The following is a 22,050-nucleotide window of genomic DNA, read 5'->3' as shown; positions in this document are numbered from 1 at the left end:
AGTGTGTCCTCATTTTATTTTTGTCATACCACTGCCGCATTGCTCACTTCTATTGTCACTCCGAGATACATTACACTGCCCTCTTGCCCAAAATTCGGCATGATGCCTTAACGTCATCATCGCTGGAAACTAGTGTTCGTCACGACACTTTAAATATCATCCGTTCCTAAAACCACGTCTGACTCCTCACCGTGGCGTTACATTCAGCACCTGACACCTCAGAACAGCATTCTTGCTGAATCCTCTCTCCAGAGTCATTGACAAAAACCAGGCATGGCAGACAAAGGGCAAAATCAATGCCTCGCCGCAGAAAGACAGACGACGTTCAGGTGTTTAAGCATGCAGTAGCTTCTGACAGCTGAACGGTAGAGAAAAAGAACGTCTGTGTGTGTGTCTATGTGAATGGTATGCTAATGAGGGGAGGACGGCGAGCTCTCTGCCTCCACCTGTCTCCTCCTCTGCTACCTGAGTCCAGCTATTGTCTGAGGAGAGCCGTCTGGGTTGCCATGGCAACTATAGTGGGATGAGATGGCAAGAGATGGGTTAAAATGAACTCTGGGGCTCTGCTGCATCCTAATACCTTGACTGCGTCTCAAGCTTTCTTGCACGCTGCAGTTGCATTAGGCAGAAAATTGGCATTCTCCAGCATGCTGTGTGTTTGTGTGCATGTATAATGCTTCGGTATTCGTCTCGATAAAAAGGCACGAGATGAAATGGTAGATCTGTACTTTATTTTACCAGGATTATAATGGCGTTATCAACGTGTCTGAGAGCAGTGGCAGAAAAAGGCTAATGTTCAAGCGAAACTTGCAGCTCCACCACTGCTGACGGGTGTTTACAGTGGAAACTGCAAAATGCTCTGGAGACCTCAGAGATGTGAAGGCACGTTTGCTTTCCATCAACTAGAGAGTAGTTATTTTGCGTTGGAGATAATGACGCGATCTAGAATAGTATGTATACTGGCCTGGGATCACCTTTCACATGCTTAGGTTTTCACATTTTCTACTAGTTGTGAAAATGAAACAGGTGTCTATTCTGTGCATATTACAAGGAATGTTACATTCTGGTTCCTTCCAAAAGATGTCCACCAACCTCTATGTTTTATAATGTCATCCACTCATGGAAAAACACTTCTACCGTTGGGATATGATGGTTCAAGAGCTGATATTCAGTCGTAAAATGAACTGATGTATGATGGCGCATGTCCGTTTCACTGTCGCACCTATGTGGCTTGATCAAATTGTGAGAAAAATGCACGAGGTTTTAGACATGATTGACTGACTGTTTTTACCATCACATGATTGATGGTGGCACGGTGGTGTAGTGGTTAGCACCGTCGCCTCACAGCAAGAAGGTTCTGGGTTCCAGCCCAGTGTCTGGCGGCGGCCTTTCTGTCTGAAGTTCGCATGTTCTTCCCGTGTCTGAATGGGTTTCCCCGACAGTCCAAAGACGCATGCGGTTAGGTTAACTGGCTGCTCTAAATTGTCCATAGCATGTGAATGGTTGAGAGGAAAAAACCTCAATAATAATCCAGTAGAAGGCAACAGGAAAGCGCTACTGTAATTCTTCTCTAGAAACCTTGATGGCTGCCGTCAGGCAGAACACGAAAGATGATGATTGATTGATTGTTCTACCAAACAGGTCGACTGACTGTTTCTACCGTCGCATTCATTAAACTGGCACCTTACGCGACATGATCTTTCCACGCAGATAGTCAAGGCAAGGTTTGAAGCAGCCTAAAAAATATTGCCATCTTGTTTTGGTAAAATATCAAAACATTTTGACATAAAGTAGAAATGTCAAAATTGATTGCTGGCAGAGAAACTTAGTCATATCCGATTTTTCATCATTTTTAATTATTTCCAGGATTGACACACAGTAACATTTCCCAGAAAGCTTTTTTCGAGCCTGGGATCAGTCCAGAGAAACGAACCTGGTCCTCTTACATTACATTACAGTACAGTACATTACATTACAAGCCTTTAGCTGACGCTCTTATCCAGCGTGACATATAACAGGACCCTGACATACCCACAGCCCAGGGAGCACTTGGGGGTTAGGTGCCTTGCTCAAGGGGCACTTCAGCCATTACTGCTGGTTCAGGGAATCGAACTGGCAACCTTTTGATCCCAAAGCTGCTTCTGTCACCTTTAAGCCATGGCTTGCCTGAAAATGCTGTTCAGGAGTTCATTTTCACTGAACTGTGACACTACCTGCATCAGGTGTGAAAGCTATCTCTGCTTAGCACTGCATGCTGAGGAACATAATTTGTTCAACTTGTCAAATTACTTCCTGTGTCATGTTTCATAATGATGAGTATTAAACATTCTTATAGTCAGTGGAGGACACAATGTGCCTTTGATATATATATAAGGTCAGATGTACAGTATATAATACTTGAATCAGCTCAGTTTTGTAGTGATTAGGGCTAAAACTTCTTGAGACTGGATTTCATACATGTTGGGACCAAAGAAAAATAGTTGACAAGCAGCAAATCAAATCAAGTTTATTTGTACAGCGCTTTTAACAATAAACATTGTCGCAAAGCAGCTTTACAGAATTTGAACGACTTAAAACATGAGCTAATTTTATCCCTAATCTATCCCCAATGAGCAAGCCTGTGGCGACGGTGGCAAGGAAAAACTCCCTCAGACGACATGAGGAAGAAACCTCGAGAGGAACCAGACTCAAAAGGGAACCCATCCTCATTTGGGCAACAACAGACAGCCTGACTATAATATTAACAGTTTTAACAGATATAACCCTCAACTGTCCTCATGGGGCCGTCCTTCACAGGAGTGGGGCGATAAAACTCCGACCAGACACAGGGCACCAGGATGGATCAAGCAGGTCCGAGGGGCAGAAGAGGCCAGCATCTCAATCCCAGGATCAGCAAATGAATCAACTTTGTGTTTACTATTTGCAAACGTGACACATGGAATTGCACAATCGAGTCACAGAAGGCAAACCTGTGATTGTGAGCCCCTCACACAAACAAACCCCTAATCGGTCCTGGGTTTAGGCTCATGTATTTGGGCCAAGTGTGAAAACACCCTCAGTAGTCACTGATTATACTGTAGGCTCTGGCTTATGCTTCTGACCACTGATGTGCATTTTAAATGGGGGAAATGTTAAGAAAATACCAAAACAGATATGTATGGCTAACAGTAGTGGTACACTAATGTTAGCCATAACATAGATTTCATAATTGTCCCCCGCCCAAATGAAGTTTGGTGGTGGATATAGTAACTGGTTCCGTCCGTCCGGTCACGTTTTTGTTTCCAGACCATATCTTTAAAACGGCTGAATATATCTTTATGAAACTTTTGTATACATATCGAGCAACATGTGATCTGGTGCCTTTCGCTATTTTGGATTTTTGATTTAAAAAAAAAAGTATTTTTCAAATTTTTACATAAAAAATAGATTTTGACTTAGTTTCTAAGCGCAATGTTCGTTTCCGGAGCGTGTATCCAAAACTATTCATGATACAGATTTGAAACTTGGTATCCATGTTAACAAGGTGATGTACCGGTAGAAATGCCTTTTCATACTAAGAAATTTTAATTTTTCATGTTTCCATGGAAACTCTTTCAGACTTGGTCTCTCAGGTTAGTCTTGGGGGTAGGCTTTGTTTCCGGAGCAGAACTTGAAAACTATGAGTGGTACGGTCTTGAAAGTTGGTATATGTGTTGATTAAGTAATGTATTTGTGCCTTTTGATACGGTGATGTGAGAAATTTTTTTAGTCCACCTGGACCAAAGGTCCGGTGGGTTTATACCATGGGTTGCTGAGGTCAGTGTAAAGAGGTTGGGTTGGTTTCCTGCAACACAACTTGAAAAATGTGACCAATAACATCTTGAAACTTGGTATACAGTTGGTATATAGGGCGGGGGATATACAGTAGATGACTCGGTCTTCTTGTTACTAATTCGCAAGGAGGTCCAATTGAAGAGCAGGTAAAAGCAGAAAGAAAACACTGGTGCTTCCACATCTGAGCAAATTACACATCTGTTGTTGCATCATGACACTTGGTTTACTCCAACTCATTTGATCTTTTTTCTTTCGAGGCTAATGGGAGTTTTCGTTTCAGATAAACAAAATGACTAGATGCATGACCTCGTGCGGATATCCTACTCCAGTCTGAAAGTTGTTAAAAATGGTGCAGGAGTTAAAAATAGACATGTGAAGGAAGTTCTAAATTTCTCATTTCTGTGGTTGCGAGTGTGAGATTTACCAACAAGGGAACTCCAATGGAAACTGACTCGGAACCGTAGCCTGCAGCTCGAGGCTCAAGTTCCTTTGCTTGAGTTCCTCAGCGGAAACCGCAGCTATTGCGAGAAGCCTTGTGTGCAGTATGATCCATTTGTCATAAACTAACAGGAGCCTGAGTGGTTTGCACTGCGTATGAAATATGGACTATTGTACCTTCAGGAACATTCTTCTTTTCTGTCATGCTTAATGTGCTCTCAGGAGTTATAAAAGTGCACTTTGGTTTAATATGTTTCTCAAGTGGGATATTATGTTTAAGACATTCCTCTCTCTCCCCCCTTCTGTCTCTCCCCCATTGTAGAAAGCAGAGGATGATGACTTGGTGCTTACTCCCGATGGGACACGGGAGTTCTTGACCTTTGAGATTCCTCTGAATGATTCAGGTTCGGCCGGGTTAGGAGTCAGCGTAAAGGGCAACCGCTCGAAAGAGAACCATGCCGACCTGGGCATCTTCGTTAAGTCCATCATCAACGGAGGAGCCGCCTGCAAGGCAAGCGTCATCTCTCTGAATTGGCGCAAACACTTTCTTTTGTGTCTTGACTGGAAATAATACTAATAAATGAATCATGTTACTGTGTTGTCAGGATGGCCGCTTGAGGGTGAACGACCAGTTAATAGCCGTGAACGGAGAATCACTGCTGGGAAAGACCAACCAGGAAGCAATGGAGACTCTACGCAAGTCCATGTCTATTGAGAGCAACAAAAGAGGCATGATCCAACTCATCGTGGCCAGGATGGTGGGCGGGAGGAATGAGGTGAGCGTGTGAGAAAGAGTGAAAAGATCAAACAAGATCTGTGTTACCTGAATTTTATCTTCCATCGCTGAACCAAAAGTGTTGTGACTGGCAGCAGTGATCAGGAACGGCGTCTGAAGCTCAGACAGGTCGTGTCTACACATGCTGGTGTTGAGGTACAACACCGGTTCTGAAAAAGTTGGGCGCAGTGTAAAATGTAAATAAAGTCAGAATGCAATGATTTGGGAATTCTTTTCGACCTGTATTCAATAGATTACAATACAAAGACAAGATCTGTAATGTTCAAACTGATAAACTTTAGTGCTTTTTCTAAATATACACTCATTCTGAATTTGATGCCTGCAACATGTTCCAAAAAAAGTTAGGACAGGGGCGTGTTAACCACTGTGTTACACACCTTTTTCTTTTCAAAACACTCAGCAGGCATTTGGGTACTGAGCACATGAATTGTTGAAGTTTTGAAAGTGAAATTGTTTCTCATTCTTGCTTGATTCAAAGATTTTTTTTTTTGTCAGTTCACTACATATCCAGGAGATATAGGAGAATCGAAATGCCGTTTCTCTCTCACCTTACTTGTAAAAACAGATAAATGTTACCAAAATAAATATATAATATAAAATTTATAAATATAGATAATACAGATAAAAATACACTCTAAAATCAATGTACAAGTATATGACTGTGACGTATGACTTCAGCTGCTCAACAGACTGAGGTCTCCGTTGTCATATTTTGCACTTTATAATGTGCGACACATTTTTAATGGGAGGCAAGCAGGCCAGTTTAGCACCTGTACTCTCTTACTGTGAAGCCACTCTGTTGTAACACATGCAGAATGTGACTTGGCATTGTCTTGCTGGAATAAGCAGGGACGTCCCTGAAAAAGACATCGTCTGGATGGCAGCATATGCTGCTCCAAAACCTGTATGTACTTTTAAGCATTAATGGTGCTTTCGCAAATGTACACGTTACCCATGCCATGGGCACTAACACACCTCCATACCATCACGGATGCTGGCTTTTGTACTTTGTGCTGGTAACAATCTGGACGGTCCTTTTCTTCTTTAGCCCGGAGGATACTCAGGCCCAGAGAATTCAGTGGCGTTTCTGGATGATGATGTTATTTGGCTTTTGTTTGAATGGTAGGCGCAGCAACAAACTGTGTTTACCGACAACAGATTTCCAAAATCTTCCCCGAGCCTAAGTAGTAATATCCTTTATACAGTCACGTATGTCTTTAATGTCACGGGTATTTGGTATTGGTTTTCGGCCTTGCCCCCCTTGCATGCAGAGATTTCTCTGGATTCTCTGAATCGTTTGACGTTGATTATGGATTGTTGTTGATGAAACCCCAAAATTCCTTTCAACTGTACACTGAGAAACATTGTTCTTAAACTGTCGGACTATTCACCCACACGGTTTTTATGATGTGGTGAACCTTGCCCCATCCTTGCTTGTAAATGCCTTTTGAGGAGGCCCCTTCTCATACACTATTAATCTGTTTACCTCTAGAATGTTCCAAGCAGGTGTTTTTTGAGCATTCCACAACTTTCACAGTCTTTTGTTGCTCCTGTCCCAACTTTTTTAGAACGTGTTGCAGGCATCAAATTCGGGATGAATGCATGTTTACAAAAAAAACATTCAAGGGAGACTGCCTTTCAGATTTTTCAAGTGTGGGTCATAAAAAGAATTTTCCCCAACACCCAGTTATTTTTGTTTAGTGGACCGAAAGCTACTGAATTCGAATCACAGACTTCCAATTTTATTAGATTTTTTTTTAAATACAACAGTTAATGAATTTAGGGCCACGTGGCTCTAAAGTCACCACCATTTCTTCCTGCTTCACCGTGACCCAATTCAAGATACTACGTCATGCATGACGTGGTGGGCTTTCCTCTTTGCGCAAGGCATTGTAGGATACAAATTTGAAACAGGAGAGAAAAACGGAGGACATGAATGAAACGTGAAAGACCAACTACAGTAGTGCAAAGCAAGAAGAAAAGATGTTATGGTATGTTGCGAAGGAAAGGAAACGCAGGACCAAACTAAAGCTGTGTTCACACTTATACCGGTATGAAAGTGGTATAACTGTATCGCTACAAAGTATACCGGTACAGTTTAGTGCGTCTGTCCACACTAGCGAGAAATGTTTGCGGTTTTCTTTCACGGTAGTTGAAATGCGCGTGCGCGAAATGTTTCCGTGGTTACCGAGTAACTTCCTTCTGAGAATATATGGCGGATGAAACAACGTGTGTGCGCTTTTTGTCAATGTACAGTCTGTATTTCTGGTGGTCATTTATTCAGTCGAATCGTATAAAACGCACGAGGCAGTTGAGAGAGAAACAAAGAAAATGAATCTCCTGTTCCAACTGTTCCTGGCATCGCTCGTCTCCCCAAAGCTCCAACAAACACATAACTTCGTCTTTGCTCCATGTAGCTCCACGGTCGTTTTGAGCCATTTTGACGTTTTATTTACAGCTGGAAAGCATGGGCGTATTGTATTGTATGAATAACCCGGAAGAAGTAGGAATGGTTCATTGCGCATGCGCATTATATTTGTATCGATACAGAACCGCTTCATCTGTCCACACTACAGTGAAGCGCTACAGTACCAATACTGTACCGGTACAAAACCCATACATTTGTGGGTTTCGTACCGATACAGTTATACCGCTACGGTACCGGTATAGTTGCTAGTGTGGACAGGTGTTGCGGTACGAAAGTAGTATCGTATCAGTACAAAATCCCTAGTGTGGACAGGGTATAATAAATATCGGCGGTCAGTGAGCACCTCGGTGTGATCAGCTGTTTGTTTAGCCACAGAATGATGCAAGTCAGTGTATGGTCAAAGGTAAGCACGCGCGCACACGGACTTCTTCTGTCTGCTTGACTGCGCGACGCGAGCGATTTCATGCACATTATTTGCTCGGGAATCCCCTCAAATTAAATAACTTCCCAGCCACAGAACGGCTTGATATTTTGTGACATGTTACAGAAATAAACATACATCACAATGACCAAATTTCGGAGGAAACTACCGATTTTTTTGAAATCGAAAGGCCGTCTCGCTTTAACATTTATCAGCTTCAACAGTAAATATCTTGTCTTTGTGTTGTATTCAACTGAATGTAGGGCGGAAATGATTTGCAAGTCATCGCATTCTGTTTTAGTTTATGTTTCACACAGCGTCCCAACGTTTTTTGGAATCGGGGTTGTCGGTTGCCAGAAGTTTTGGGACAAAGCTCGGTTTATGATGCTTCAGCCTGCCTGAGTGACGGACAGAGTCCTGCACTATGCACAGACTGTGACTGCAGGAAAAGTGAATTAGACTGAGGAGTCCTTATCAGGTCAGAGCAGGGGTGAGCGAGAGAGGCAAGGATCGAAAGCAATTCTGCTTCTGAAAATGCTCACACTGATCTGAACCGATAAGGGATGGCTCTATGAAATATCAAATATCAACTGTTATTTTCCCTTTTCCCCCTTTTCTCTTCTTTTTTTTTTTTTTCCTTATTTTCCTCACTCTCCTCCTTTTGCTGTCTTAAGTGTTTTAGTCTTGGGGTAGGAAGCCTAATCTCTCTCCAGAAAAGTTCCAAGTCAATAGGAGTTAATCAGTACGTTTACATACACATCCAAATCGAGCTGCTGTCGGTAATCGAGCTAAGGGTCCCAGCAGGGGTGACAGAGAAATCCAATCCTACATGCACACAAGGAAATCGAGCTATTGTGTGAGGTACATTGTGCACCCGAGCCACAGGTGGCGCTACACGCCCCATCGTGTTGGTACACTTCCGGTTGTCATCATGAAAAAGAGCTATTCAAGAGTGTAAACAAAGTTATCAGTTCCGTGTTCTCCATTGCGCGTTTTTCTCCCGTCCATGAATTTTAATATATTCAACTCCTTAAGCTGAATGAGCATGAACTCTGTCTCCTCATTGCTCCAGAAGTGCACGTTTCTGCTCGCCATTTTCTCTTCTTCGTTTGTTCCTCCTGACCTCTTCTGCTGCTCGCTACTACTGCTGTCATGCCGACCGAGGCTGTCGTGTTTCCCGCTTGTGGTCTCGTCACTCGTCACTTCCGGAAGGGGCAGTGCTGAAGTAAGTAGCTCGATAGGGTTTACATGCACTAAGTAGCTCGGCTACAATCGCATAATCTAGGTCGTGTAGCTGGATTACGAGAAATCAAGTTCGGTTCAATTTCAGCCGAGCTAAGGTGTTTCCATGGCATTTAGAACTTCGATTTCAGTCGAGCTACGGCAGAAATTCGATTCTCTCTATGTGCATGTAAACGCGCTGACTGTTACTCCCATGAAGTTGATGATTTTCCTCTAACAGCATGTCCTGAAGTGTGACCCTACTGTCAGAGCTGATTGGTGCTGACCAATCAGATTTGAGAATTCAGCAGTGTGGTGTTTTACGAAGAGTACTTTGTAAGTTTGAATCCGTGATGTTTTGCGCTTTTGTAAATGTAGTGCATGTTTTGAGAAAAGCATGCCGTCTGGAACTGTGCGTGTTGCTTTCTGGCACCACTGGTGATATATACACACACAAAGCATTCGCATGTTCTTCACACAAGTACACAAGCCCACTCACACTCTCAGGCATGTTGCTCGCTCTAATTCAGGTCTGTTTACTGGTGGGTTGGATTTGATTGGTACCTCTTGCTGCCAGCACTGGACCTCATGCTGTTTCTTGGTTTCATCATGTGTGTACATACACACACACAACTTTTTTTTTTTTTTTGAGAGCAAGGTCATCCGTCCCCTCCAGAGCTGCCAAGATACAAGGTCACCTTTTATCTGTCCATCAAACGATTGTTGGTTGTTTGGTTCTTTGGCCTGGACCCCTGCTGATTACAAGAAAAGAACACAGTGAGGATGTAACAAGAAGGTGAGAGAGAGAGAGAGGTGAATACTAAAAGAAAGAGAGCAGTAAAGGAAAGCTCGCCATAGTGGATTGCCTCGACTGGAACATATAGAGAAATAGAGAGAGCGAGCAATTGCAAAGGAAGAGCGACTTGCCTGTGGGTTTTTTTTTTGTGAGATGAGAACCAGTTTGCCGCAATTGCACAATTTCAGGAGGCCAAGATCCATCAGTGCTGTCGAATTGATAACATTCAAATGCATTGTGATATTTATGAGCCTATAATTTTTATATACGGAGACAGACGATTAGCAGCAGTGCTACACCTGGGGTCCAGTTTAAAATCTAGCTTAATTAGCCAAGACACCAGGGTGTACGAGGTGCGTAAAATGTTAGCGACGGACGCCCTTCCTTCAGCATGAACTTTGTGTGGTTTGCTTAAAAATTTAGATGGCACCACTATGTATGTATGTATTCGTGCTTCCGCAAGTCCATCTGTTTCAGTCCGAAGACCTTCATCTCCACCTCAACGTTCTATCTGTGATCGACAGTGTTACTGTGGGCGCTTGTCATGATTGTGTGCATTAGACAGTCACTTTGAGTTGATAGGCTTCTATAAATGGACTGAGCCTGTTATTAGCTTTGTGCTAATGGGCGCTTGTAATAAGGATGGATTTGATTTACATTGCCCAGGGATGGAGAGGGCTATAACAGCGTAAAAGCATGAATAACAGAACTAATGCTGCTGCTGCGGCTGCTAATACTACAAATACTACTACATCCATCTGTTGCTGAATGGGGTGGAAGGGCTGATCAGTAGTATTCTAGATATAGACGGGTTGTCATCAGTAAGTACGAACCAACAAAGTGCACCTCTAGCTCTGTGTATTTGGTGAATTTGTGCAGGCGTTTAAGTCTGAATGTGTGGTGAAGACAGACATCAGTAGATCTCTGTGGAGAGTTGAAGCAACTGTGGAAAGATTTCTGATCAGGAACATTGTGTGGGTGTTTTATTCGTGCAGGAAAATCATCATTATACTGTCCGGGTAATGGTCATGTGGTATCTATAGAAACCACAAAGTTTGTGTGATATTTCAGGACAAGGAATTATGTATATTTAACATTCAGATTGTATTTATTTACAGCAAGCCTATTCTACACTTCACTTCATCCTCAAACTAACCCATAATCTCAGTCACTGCAAAGAAACCACTTTTACCTGTTCGGTAAAAAAAAAAAAGGTACATAACTTTGATAAAAGAAAAAACACTTTGTTTTCAGGATGACTCTGCTGGCCCTGACTATGTCTGTCTGAAAACCAGAGGGGGTGAGGGGATAAAAATAAAACACACTGGAGACACTGTTCAGTTTTCTTTCCCTTTTGATTTCTTGTTCCTGAGAAACCCTGTGTTGTGTTATTGGGTCAGTCAGTGCGTTTACATGCACATCCAAATTGAGCTACTGTCGGTAATCGAGCTAAGGGTCCCTGCAGGGGTGCCAGAGAAATCCAATCCTACATGCACACAAGGAAATCGAGCTATTGTGTGAGGTACATTGTGCACCCGAGCCACAGGTGGCGCTACACGCCCCATCGTGTTGGTACACTTCCGGTTGTCGTCATGAAGAAGAGCTATTCAAGAGTATAAACAAAGTTATCAGCAGTGTTGCCAGATACTGCTGACGTTTTCCAGCCCAAAACATGTTCAAATCCGCCAAAATGCACTTAAAACCCCCAATCTGGCAACACTGGCAGTTCCATGTTCACAAGTTCCGTGCTCAAGCTGTTAGGCTTGCTCTAACAGACTGTATGGCTACAAACTGTCCTGCGCAGACCACTGTTTTGTAAGACACCTTATTTTGCACAGTTGTATATTCTTCTAAAGTCCATTTTTTGCTTACAAAAAAATTTTTTTTTGACACACACACACACACAAATACAATGACTTGTTTATGTACACAATTCACAGCTATGCAACAGCTGTACAGATGTATTTGGTGATACAGTAAGTGAGCTAAATTTTAACAGTGCAAACAATGCCACAAAAAGAAAAGATTCATGCCGTTGTCATGATTCGTCGTCATGCCGACCGAGGCTGTTGTGTTTCCCGCTTGTGGTCTCGTCACTCGTCACTTCCGGAAGGGGCAATGCTGAAGTAAGTAGCTCGAATACGTAGCTCGATAGGGTTTACATGCACTAAGTAGCTCGGCAGAAATCGCATAATCTAGGTCGTGTAGCTCGATTCCGAGAAATCAAGTTCGGTTCAATTTCAGCCGAATTAAGGCGTATACATGGCATTTTGAACTTCGATTTCAGTCGAGCAATGGCAGAAATTCGATTCTCTCTATGTGCATGTAAACGCACTGATTGTTGGTTCGACCCCAGGTTCTCAAAGTGGTGTCCCAGGAACACAGGAAGTATAGCCCTCAGAAAGCACCCACTCTCTATTATCAACATCATTAGGAACCTAATACGAATTGTATTGTATAATTATTAACCTGGGGTGGCACGGTGGTGTAGTGGTTAGCACCGTCGCCTCACAGCAAGAAGGTCCTGGGTTCGAGCCCTGTGGCCGGTGAGGGCCTTTCTGTGCGGAGTTTGCATGTTCTCCCCGTGTCCGCGTGGGTTTCCTCCGGGTGCTCCGGTTTCCCCCACAGTCCAAAGACATGCAGGTTAGGTTAACTGGTGACTCTAAATTGAGCGTAGGTGTGAATGTGAGTGTGAATGGTTGTCTGTGTCTGTGTCAGCCCTGTGATGACCTGGCGACTTGTCCAGGGTGAACCCCGCCTTTCGCCCGTAGTCAGCTGGGATAGGCTCCAGCTTGCCTGCGACCCTGTAGAACAGGATAAAACGGCTAGAGATGATGAGATGAGTTATTAACCTGTTTGATTGATTGGCTATATGAAATGAAGCCTCTGTCACCTCGTATTTGTACCTCAAGATCCGATGAACTGCTGAAACGGAATTGCTGTCCTGAATCATCCGAAGAGCCTCCTGAGTATAAAATTGGCATGCTATCTCGCAATAAGTTTTATCTCCAAATAGGTATCCTAAACTATGGCTGATGATATATTTTATCCTGTTTACGGTGGGCGTTCCCATCGTGAAAGGGAAACCAGTTGACATCAAAAGAGTGAAAGTGATTATCATGCCGTTACCATGTGAATAATCTTTTATGAATGTGTAAATGGGCACTCAGACTCAGGTGTGACTGAGTAAGGTGACAAGTTTTATGCTTCATCTAATTTAGGTCATTTAAAAAATATATTATTATTTGGCAGTCGGCATATAAGAAAGTTCATCCATCCGTCCATCCATTATCTGTAGCCGCTTATCCTGTGCAGGGTCACAGGCAAGCTGGAGCCTATCCCAGCTGACTACGGGCGAAAGGCGGGGTACACCCTGGACAAGTCGCCAGGTCATCACAGGGCTGACACTTAGGTGGGGTTTACATTAGACCGTATCAGCGGATCATCAGATTAACGTTTTTAAAACAATTAGCGTGCACACAGCAACGCCAATACACGATTCGCGTGCACACAGCAACGCCAATACACGGATACGCTCGGCTCCGCAGGCATCCTGCGCTCCAAATCACTCCGCCCTGAACAGCGAGTGCCCTCTGGAGGGTGCGCACTCCGGCCCTGCGCAGCTCACACAGCGCGCGAGTGAAGCGCACGAGCAGTGATTGGGGACTGAGCCGCTGTGTGTGTGATCCCAGCGCATATCACTTACCACTTGCAAGTGGAAGGATGGCAAGCCTAAAGACAATCATAACTACACAATGGGCAGTATTTGCATCAGTATTTGCAGTATTTTCATACTTTTATACTCTTTAATGAAAGGTGATACAAGGCGGAAGTCCGCGCCGTTTTTCAGCAGTCGCGTCACATGACCAACGCCAGCGAATCAGGAAGGTGGATGTCACAGTGACGTTGTCCAATGACGACGCCAGCTAGAGCTCAGCACAGCGTATCCGCGTATTCTCAATGTTTACACAGCACCGGAGCTGACACGATCTGGATTGAATACGTGGACCCTGGCGGATTCCCGTTTTCAGGCGTTTTAATGTAAACGAACAGTGCGTCCGCGAAGAAAACGAGACAGATACGGTCTAATGTAAACTTGGCCATAGACACAGACAACCATTCACACTCACATTCACACCTACGCTCAATTTAGAGTCACCAGTTAACCTAACCTGCATGTCTTTGGACTGTGGGGGAAACCGGAGCACCCGGAGGAAACCCACACGGACACGGGGAGAACATGCAAACTCCACACAGAAAGGCCCTCGCCGGCCACAGGGCTCGAACCCAGGACCTTCTTGCTGTGAGGCGACAGCGCTAACCACTACACCACCGTGCCGCCCCTCATATAGGAAAGTGTAAAGTATAAAGTTTGTCAGTATCTTTATCATGCTTGTATGATTAAAACTTGCAAATATATTAATCTAATTACATGACCTACTCATAGTAAACCTGCTGAGAGTTGCTGGCGAAGCTCTCAACCCCAGACGGTTAATCAGGAAGTAATGGATTTCAGTTTGAAAGTTCCTACACATGCCAATCAACTCCAAAATGTACAATTTAAATGCGAAACATGCTTCAGTTACGTTGTGTTCACTGTAATTTCCAGGGGTGTCAATAATATTGGCGCACGTGTTTTTGGTGAAGAAAATTTTCTTGAGGGATTTGTTTTCCTCTGAATAAATTTATTTCAATTAAAGTTTGGAGTTTTCTCATTTTTTCAGTGTGAGATGAAGCGACTTCACCAAAAGGTGGATTTTTTTTTTCCTAACCCTTTTTCCTGATCTTTACAAGGGGGCAGTAATCATGGAGGGCTCTGTAAATATGTTTAGATGTGCGTCTCTGTGTGTGGTGAAGCTTTATAGTGGCTATATGACCTGCCCAGCACCATGCATATCCGGACTCACAGAACAGTAAGAACTGATTGATTTCTGACACAGACAGATGGTGGTTTGTTAGAACAGCTCGATTTAACAGTTATTCCACGAAATCGAACCGTACACGAGCTGATAACCGATGAGGCCCATAGCGCCGAGTTGGCTATAAGCCGTGCACGATGAGATTGAGTGGAATAACTTTTATTCTATCCATTTTCACTGGACTTTGAGAAACAGAGCATTTTTATTTTTTGCAAATTCGATAAATCAAAACTTTATACAGAATGTCAGACAAAATCATTTCCACTTCGAACGTAAACAAACCGGCAAAACAACAGGAGCAATTTGTGAAAAATGCTATCATAATAATTCTTGAGAAATTAAAAAAAAATGTTCTTACCATCAAATACTTTTTATTCCGTATTTTGTTGCTTTTTTTTTTTTTGTATTTTTTGAGGTTTTGTTTTCAAGTAGAGTTTTTATTTTGTCCTCGGCTGGTTCAGTAACACGCGCTGCCATTTTGTTTTTCTCTACTCACGGTATATGAGCTGATCTCTACTACGAAGCTTAGCCAATCAGAGCGTGTGGTTGCTCGTATCCAGCGAATGTGAATAGAATAAGCACGGTTATATTTTCAAGCTATACACTTCCCGTGTCCTGTCTCAGCCTGCTTTTATTCGAGACACACACATGACCCAAGTACACACACACACCACTGTATAAATTATACATGAGGAGAATGCTGTCTGTTTTTAGTCACACGGAGCTGATTTGATTTATTTCTTTATTTATTTAACTGAAATGGAGATGTTAGTTCCATTGTTCCATACGGCTCGGCAGATTGAGAGCTCTCCCCGTAGGGACCGCATCGTAAGTGGAGACTTTGATGCAGAACGTTTCTCTCTCTTGACCACATGAAAGGCACTGAAATTGATAGAATTATGAAAGCAGAACCCTTGAGGAAGTGCCGAAAGTATCCGACTGAAAAGTTTTTCCTTCTCTCAAAGTGATTTTCAAATTCTGCCCTTTCTCCGCCTTTCTCCTCCTAACCTGTCTTTTCGACAACAAGTCTGAGGTATGAAAGCGGCTGGCATGAAGGGCCCTGTGAGCTGGCAGGAACTATGTCCTGTATGACTGACGGGCCCAGAAGAGAGCCTCTATCTTCCTTCCTGGCACAACAGAATAATAATAATAATAAAAAAAGCGCTACAGAAATTCAGAGAGCAAGCAAAAACTTTCTCTGAATGTCATGGTGATGTCAGAGAATGGACTGTGCATACAGATGAGGCAGTGGGGCTCGTAGCTGTGTGATGCTTATGCGAGTTGACATGAGGAAGGAAACAGCAAAGCGGTGACAAGTTTGTCCCGCAGAAGAAAAGACCTGATTGATGGTGTCTAGAGAGCACTATCAATCAGCGGAGCCACTAAATTATGGCTACAGTTGTGGTCAGAAGTTTACATACAGTGACACGAATGTCATCTTGGATATGAATGTCATGGCAATATTTGGGCTTTCAGTAATTTCTCTAAACTGTTCTTTTTCTGTGGCAGAATGATTGTACAGCATACATCTTTAATAAAAAAAACCCACTAGAATTTGGTGCAGAAGTTTTAATTTTCTTTGGGTTTTCTGAAATCAACACGGGGTCAAAATTATTTATACAGTATCAAAAATTTACATACGCGCACTTAGATTATTAATTCAGAGGCGCTGAAACTTCCAAAATGTCTATCTTGCCAAGGCCGAGGTCTCTTAACTTCCTGTTAGTGATCATGATTGACTACAGCTGGTAGCTTCTCTGTGCCTTCATAAAAAGGGTTTGTTTACAGCACTTATTGGATTGACCAACACACAGAATAATGGGAAAGTCCAAGGAGCTCAGTGCAGATCTGAGAAAGAGGATCGCAGATGTACACAACTCTGGAATGTCTTTTGGAGCTATTTCTAAACAACTGCAAATTCCAAGATCAGTTCAAGCAATTGTATCCAAGTTATTGTGAGGTGTAGTCACTTTGCCAAACCGCTTTCCTTCAAGAAAACCCAAACTGTCACCCTCATCTGAAAGGAAATTGGTTTGGATGGTCAGGAACAACCTGGGAACCACCATGACACAGCCCTGCCATGAACTGGAAGCTGATGGTTCACTGTCTACGGTTCAGATCACCATGGACTAAGAAGGTGCTATCCAAGAAATAACCCCCTGCTCCAGAATTGACAGCTTCAAGCTTAACTAAAGTTTGAAGCTGACCACACGGACAAAGAAAAAGCCTTCTGGAGGAAAGCTGTATGGTCAGATGAGACAAAGATTGAGTTGTTTGGCCGCAATGACCACCATGTACAGAGGGACACTGTACCAGCTGGTGGTGGTAGGATCATCATGCTCTGGGGCTGTTTTGCTGCCGGTGGAACTGGTTCATTGCACAAAGTGGATGGAATAATGAAGAAGGAGGACTACCTCAGAATTCTTCAGCATAAACCATCAGAGACTTGAACACGACTTGGGAGTTACAACAGGACAATGAACCCAAACACGCATCAGAGCTGGTTATGGAGGATAAAGCAGGCAAACATTAAACTTAAAACAAGTTCTGACTTCAGCCCTATTGAAAATATATGGAACGTGCTTATAAGTGGAGTCCATGCCAAGAAAAAAACAAATTTAATTGAACTCTACCAATTCTACCATGAAGAGTCGTGAAATAGAATTCCAATCAGAATTCTGCCAGAAGCTTGCTCATAGTAAACAAAAATGTTTGGTCAAGGTGAATCTTGCAAAGAGACATTTTACCCAAATATTAGGTGTGCTGTATGTATATTCTTGACCCCCTGTTGATTTCAGAAAACCCAAAGAAAATGAACTTGTGCACCAAATTCTCGTGTTTTTTTTTTTTAATGAAAGATGTATGCTGTACATTCTGCCACAGAAAAAGAACAGTTGAGAGAAATTACTGAAAGCCCAAATCTTGCCATGACATTGATATCCAAGATGACATTCATGCCACTGTATGTAAACTTCTGACCACAACTGTATATTAGTATTGAGCCACTTCAGATCTTTGGATGAAGTACAGGGTGAAGTCTGCTGAGATGCAAACAACTACAACCAGTGATGGAGAACCTTCAGACCTTCCGGTCTGATCTCGCTCATTTGGTCTTCCCAACATCAGCATGCATCCATCCTACCCATGTTATTGGTGTGACCCAGAAGAAATAACAGGGTGATTGATGGGACATCATTGGACATTGTTTATTGTGACCGAGTGTGTGTGTGTGAGAGAGAAAAAACCTTCACATGGTGAGATTTTGACCTTAGGACCTCTACAAGTATCTGAACTACAAGTCTGAGCATTCTGATGTCTGCTTATCTACAAAAGTCAGAAGGAAGAAAATCATGTTTAAAGATTTTCATTCCGACTATGCTACAGGAGTTTTGTTCGCTTTTTGACAGCCGGTGTCTGATTACAAACTGAATTGATTTGACTTGCGTCCATTTCACTGCAGCGTGTAACTTTCCAAAATGTGTCATTCACTATGTGAAGAAATCATACTCGGCGAGCAAGGTTTTAGACACATCGTTAGGCAGACTGACTGTTTTTACCCCTGCATTTGTTAAACTGGTTCCCTTTACAGTCCACCAAGGCGAGGTTAAAAAAATAAATAAATAACATTTCCACATCAGGTGAAATACACCGATCAGCCATAACATTCGAACCACCTGCCTAATATTGTGGACGTCTTTCTTGTGCTGCCAAAACAGCTCTGACTCGTCAAGGCATAGACTCGACAAGACCTCTAAAGGTGCCCTGTGGTATCTGGGACCAAGACATTAGCAGCAGCTCCTTTCAGTCCTGTGAGGTGGGGCTTCCGCGGATCAGACTTGTTTGTCAAGAGCATCCTACAGATGCTCAATCCCGATGGGCTAGCCTTTGTTCCCCACACAAATCAATGAGATTTGGTCGCCCATGACCCTGTCGCCGGGTCACTGGTTGTCCTTCCTTGGACCGCTTGTTAGGTACTAACCACTGCATACCAGGAACACTTGACAAGGCCTGCTGTTTTGGAGATGCTCAGACCCAGTCATCTAGCCATCACAATTTGTCAAATTTGCTCAAATCTTTACGCTTGCCCATTTTTCCTGCTTCCAACGCATCAGCTTCAGGAGCCGACTTGCTGCCTAAAAATCAAATATGCCATGCACTGAGATGCTGCAGGTGAAATGATGGATTCTCTGAGGTACTACTTTGTGAGGGGTGCAGCCACAAAGGAAACAGTACTATGCCAGTCACTGAAGAGAATCCATAATTCCCGGTGCCTATCAGTGCATGGTATATTTGATTGATTTATTCTTCTGGTCAGCTACTTTGTTTATTTTTGCGTCAATGAAAATATTTCTCAAAGAAGCCATAGCTGGATAGACTGTTGTGTGTCGCATTATGCAAGGCACAAACTGACAGCTCATCAGAAGCGTAGTAACAGTTTTGTGTAAAAGACTGTTACTAGAATTGGAAGTGTATGTAGCAGACACAAACCGTGAAATGTATCACTGCTGTTATAATAAATATCAGCACTGTTGGACCACCACTTGTCCAAACAAATTATGGCCCTTTTCCACTACCCTTTTTCAGCTCACTTCAGCTCACTTCAGCCCGACACGGCTCGCGTTTCTACTACCTCAGAACAGCACGACTCAGCTCGCTTCAGCCCTGCTTAGCACCCAAAACTCGTACTGTTTTGGAGTGGGGCTGAAGCGAGCCAAACCGAGCTGAGTGAGGCTGGGGGCGTGAGCAGACACTCCCCTGTGCACTGATTGGTGAGGAGGAGTGTCCTCACATGCCCACATGCCCCGCGAGCATGCTGGGATCTGTAAACACCGTAAACCCGGAAGAAGAAGAATTACGAATTACGAGAATTTCTGAAGCCTTATGCGCCTCGCCTCATCTATACGCTCTTGCCAGTATCTGTTGGCGTTGTCGGTGACAACAAGCCACAGAACCAAGACCAGCAACACTAACGACTCCACGTCCTCCATGTTTATTGTTTACTATCCAGGTCGTGAGACTACCGCTTAAAAGATCACTGATGTCACTGTTTGCGCCGCTTAACGACATCACGTGACGTCCACCCACTTTCGCTAACTCCACCCAATGTGTCCACCCACTTCCAGCCAGCGCGGTTGTAGTCGAAATGCAACTCCAATAGCCCCGCTCAGCTCGACTCAGCCCAACTCAGCACGGCACGGCTCAGCCCGACTCAGCTGCGTTTGTAGTGGAAAAGCGGCATTAGTGAACTGGGTTTAACTGTTGAAAAAAGACTGATCTTGAGCGCTGCGGCCCATTAGTGGGCCGCAAAGCGCCATCTAGTGGGCCGCGAATTTTTTTCAAGTTTGAAGCCAAATACTAAATAGTTCAGGATGTCATAAGGGGTGTTCACATGGCAACTTTTACTCCGGTGTAGCACCGGGGCTGCCCGGTAGAGCATTCACATGGTACAAAGTTATAGCGGTGTAGCCCCTGAAAGCTGCTTAAACCGGTGCAAATCTAACCCTGCTCGAGAGGTGGTTTAAGAAATTTACTCCGGAGTAAATGCTAGTTTGCGGGGCAGCACCGATATAAAATGGGACGTCTGAACGCTACAGGGGTAGACTCGCTATGTGTGAGGAGAGTTGATTACATACGGACATTGCATAATTTGCATCCTGGTATTTTGTGCTTCCAAAATGGCGAATATCAACAACAACAGAACTGCGTGTCTTCCAGTGTTGCCAGATTGGGCGGTTTTAAGTGCATTTTAGCGGATTTAAACATATTTCGGGCTGGAAAACGTCAGCAGTATCTGGCAACACTGGTGTCTTCATCCACGTTTTTTTCCCGGTGCTTGGTGATGCCATGACAACTGGGAAAAGGAAGTACATTTTCAAGCATGCGCATATTTCATTTCCGCATTATTACTATCGTATAGCACGGTCGCAAAAACTGCCGTGTGAACGCAAGTGGGGCTGCACCGGTGCTAACACGCTTCTCTCTAGTAAGCAGGTTTGTGATGTGTGAACGCGCCACAAAATTTACACCGGTGTAAGATATATCGCAACAAAATACATCGGTGCAGCATCGATGCAAATATGTGCCGTGTGAACACCCCTATAGTGTCCCAAATCCGGTAGCTGGTTAGATAAACACCTTTCAAGTGGAATAAATACATTTGTGGGTAAATTAAGAAGAACAAGTCTTTATTATTGTCACGCTGCTCCTTTGCATTGCGCACGCACAGCGTGCATGTGCAGGGGACTGAATAAATAAATCCGTTTGTGGGTGAATTATATGGATCTGTGATGCCTGCTAAAAGAGAAGAGCAGGGAGGATTGAGAATCGAGCGGCTGTGGTTTGTTTACACCCGATACTAAAACTTGTAGCGTCCTAGCAACCTTCTCAAAGATGTGTACAAAGCCCAGAAATTCCTCCTTACCCAGGCAAAAACAATACAGGATTTATCTTGTCATGTCCTGAGCCCCAGATCTTTCACCCAGCCACATATAAAAAGTTGTTGTTCTCCATGCTCTTCCAGGTTTTCATCTGTGTGTCCGTGTAGAACGATGTCTGCAGCACCGGGTAGTCTGAGATGTCGGAGAACTCAACGGATGGATAATTTTCCAACTCATAACGAATTACTTTGTTTAAACATAAGTTGATCAGCAGAGCTGGTGGGGTTGTGCATGTACAGATACAAATAATCACAAATACAGAAGACTAAAAATGTACACAATCTTTAAAAAAAAAATTAAATCTGTTAATTAATAGTATGCATAACTATTGTCTTTGTATTTAGTTCCGGCTACACTAGGATTAGAATTTATTCTACTAATGTCAAATTTAGCTAGTAAAGTTTTCTTTCACAGGAAAAATCCTTGTTTGTTAGTGTGTAAGGATCTAATCCCACTGACTGGTTTCTATATCCGCTTCTTTTGAGTATACTTCTTGGTTTTAATAACTTGCTTGTTTGTTGTACACAAACATGGCAATAAGTTCTTGTGTTAATGGACCAGACTCCACTTTTGGATCATTAATCCCTTTTGACTGAGAATGCCCTGCATGCATGGTTTGGCTTCTGGCACATCCATACAGTTTTAAATACAAAACCTACAATTAAAAACAGCTTGTTTTTATTGCATTTATTTAATTCCTGGGCTCCCATCTGGAACAGGGAGTGATGTTGCATCCCATTAATACACTTTACAATAGATTATTAGATTCTGATAGAATAGG

The 22,050-nt window shown here is 43.2% G+C and overlaps 1 protein-coding gene across 5 annotated transcripts in view; it reads left to right on the top strand.

The window, feature by feature from the left end:
- Nucleotides 1-22,050, top strand: part of pard3aa (par-3 family cell polarity regulator alpha, a) — a 1,023,559-nt gene that overhangs the window by 624,968 nt on the left and 376,541 nt on the right. For all 5 annotated transcript variants that reach the window (XM_060922480.1, XM_060922479.1, XM_060922478.1 and 2 more), the window contains 2 exons: nucleotides 4,574-4,762; nucleotides 4,857-5,027. In XM_060922480.1, coding sequence (XP_060778463.1) covers nucleotides 4,574-4,762; nucleotides 4,857-5,027 — 360 coding nt within the window. The remainder of the gene's footprint in view (nucleotides 1-4,573; nucleotides 4,763-4,856; nucleotides 5,028-22,050) is intronic.

Source organism: Neoarius graeffei, chromosome 5, assembly GCF_027579695.1.
Source record: "Neoarius graeffei isolate fNeoGra1 chromosome 5, fNeoGra1.pri, whole genome shotgun sequence".
Classification (NCBI taxonomy): Eukaryota; Metazoa; Chordata; class Actinopteri; order Siluriformes; family Ariidae; genus Neoarius; species Neoarius graeffei.
The sequence above is the reverse complement of the archived record's forward strand: the minus strand, read 5'-3'. Positions and strand labels throughout refer to the sequence as shown.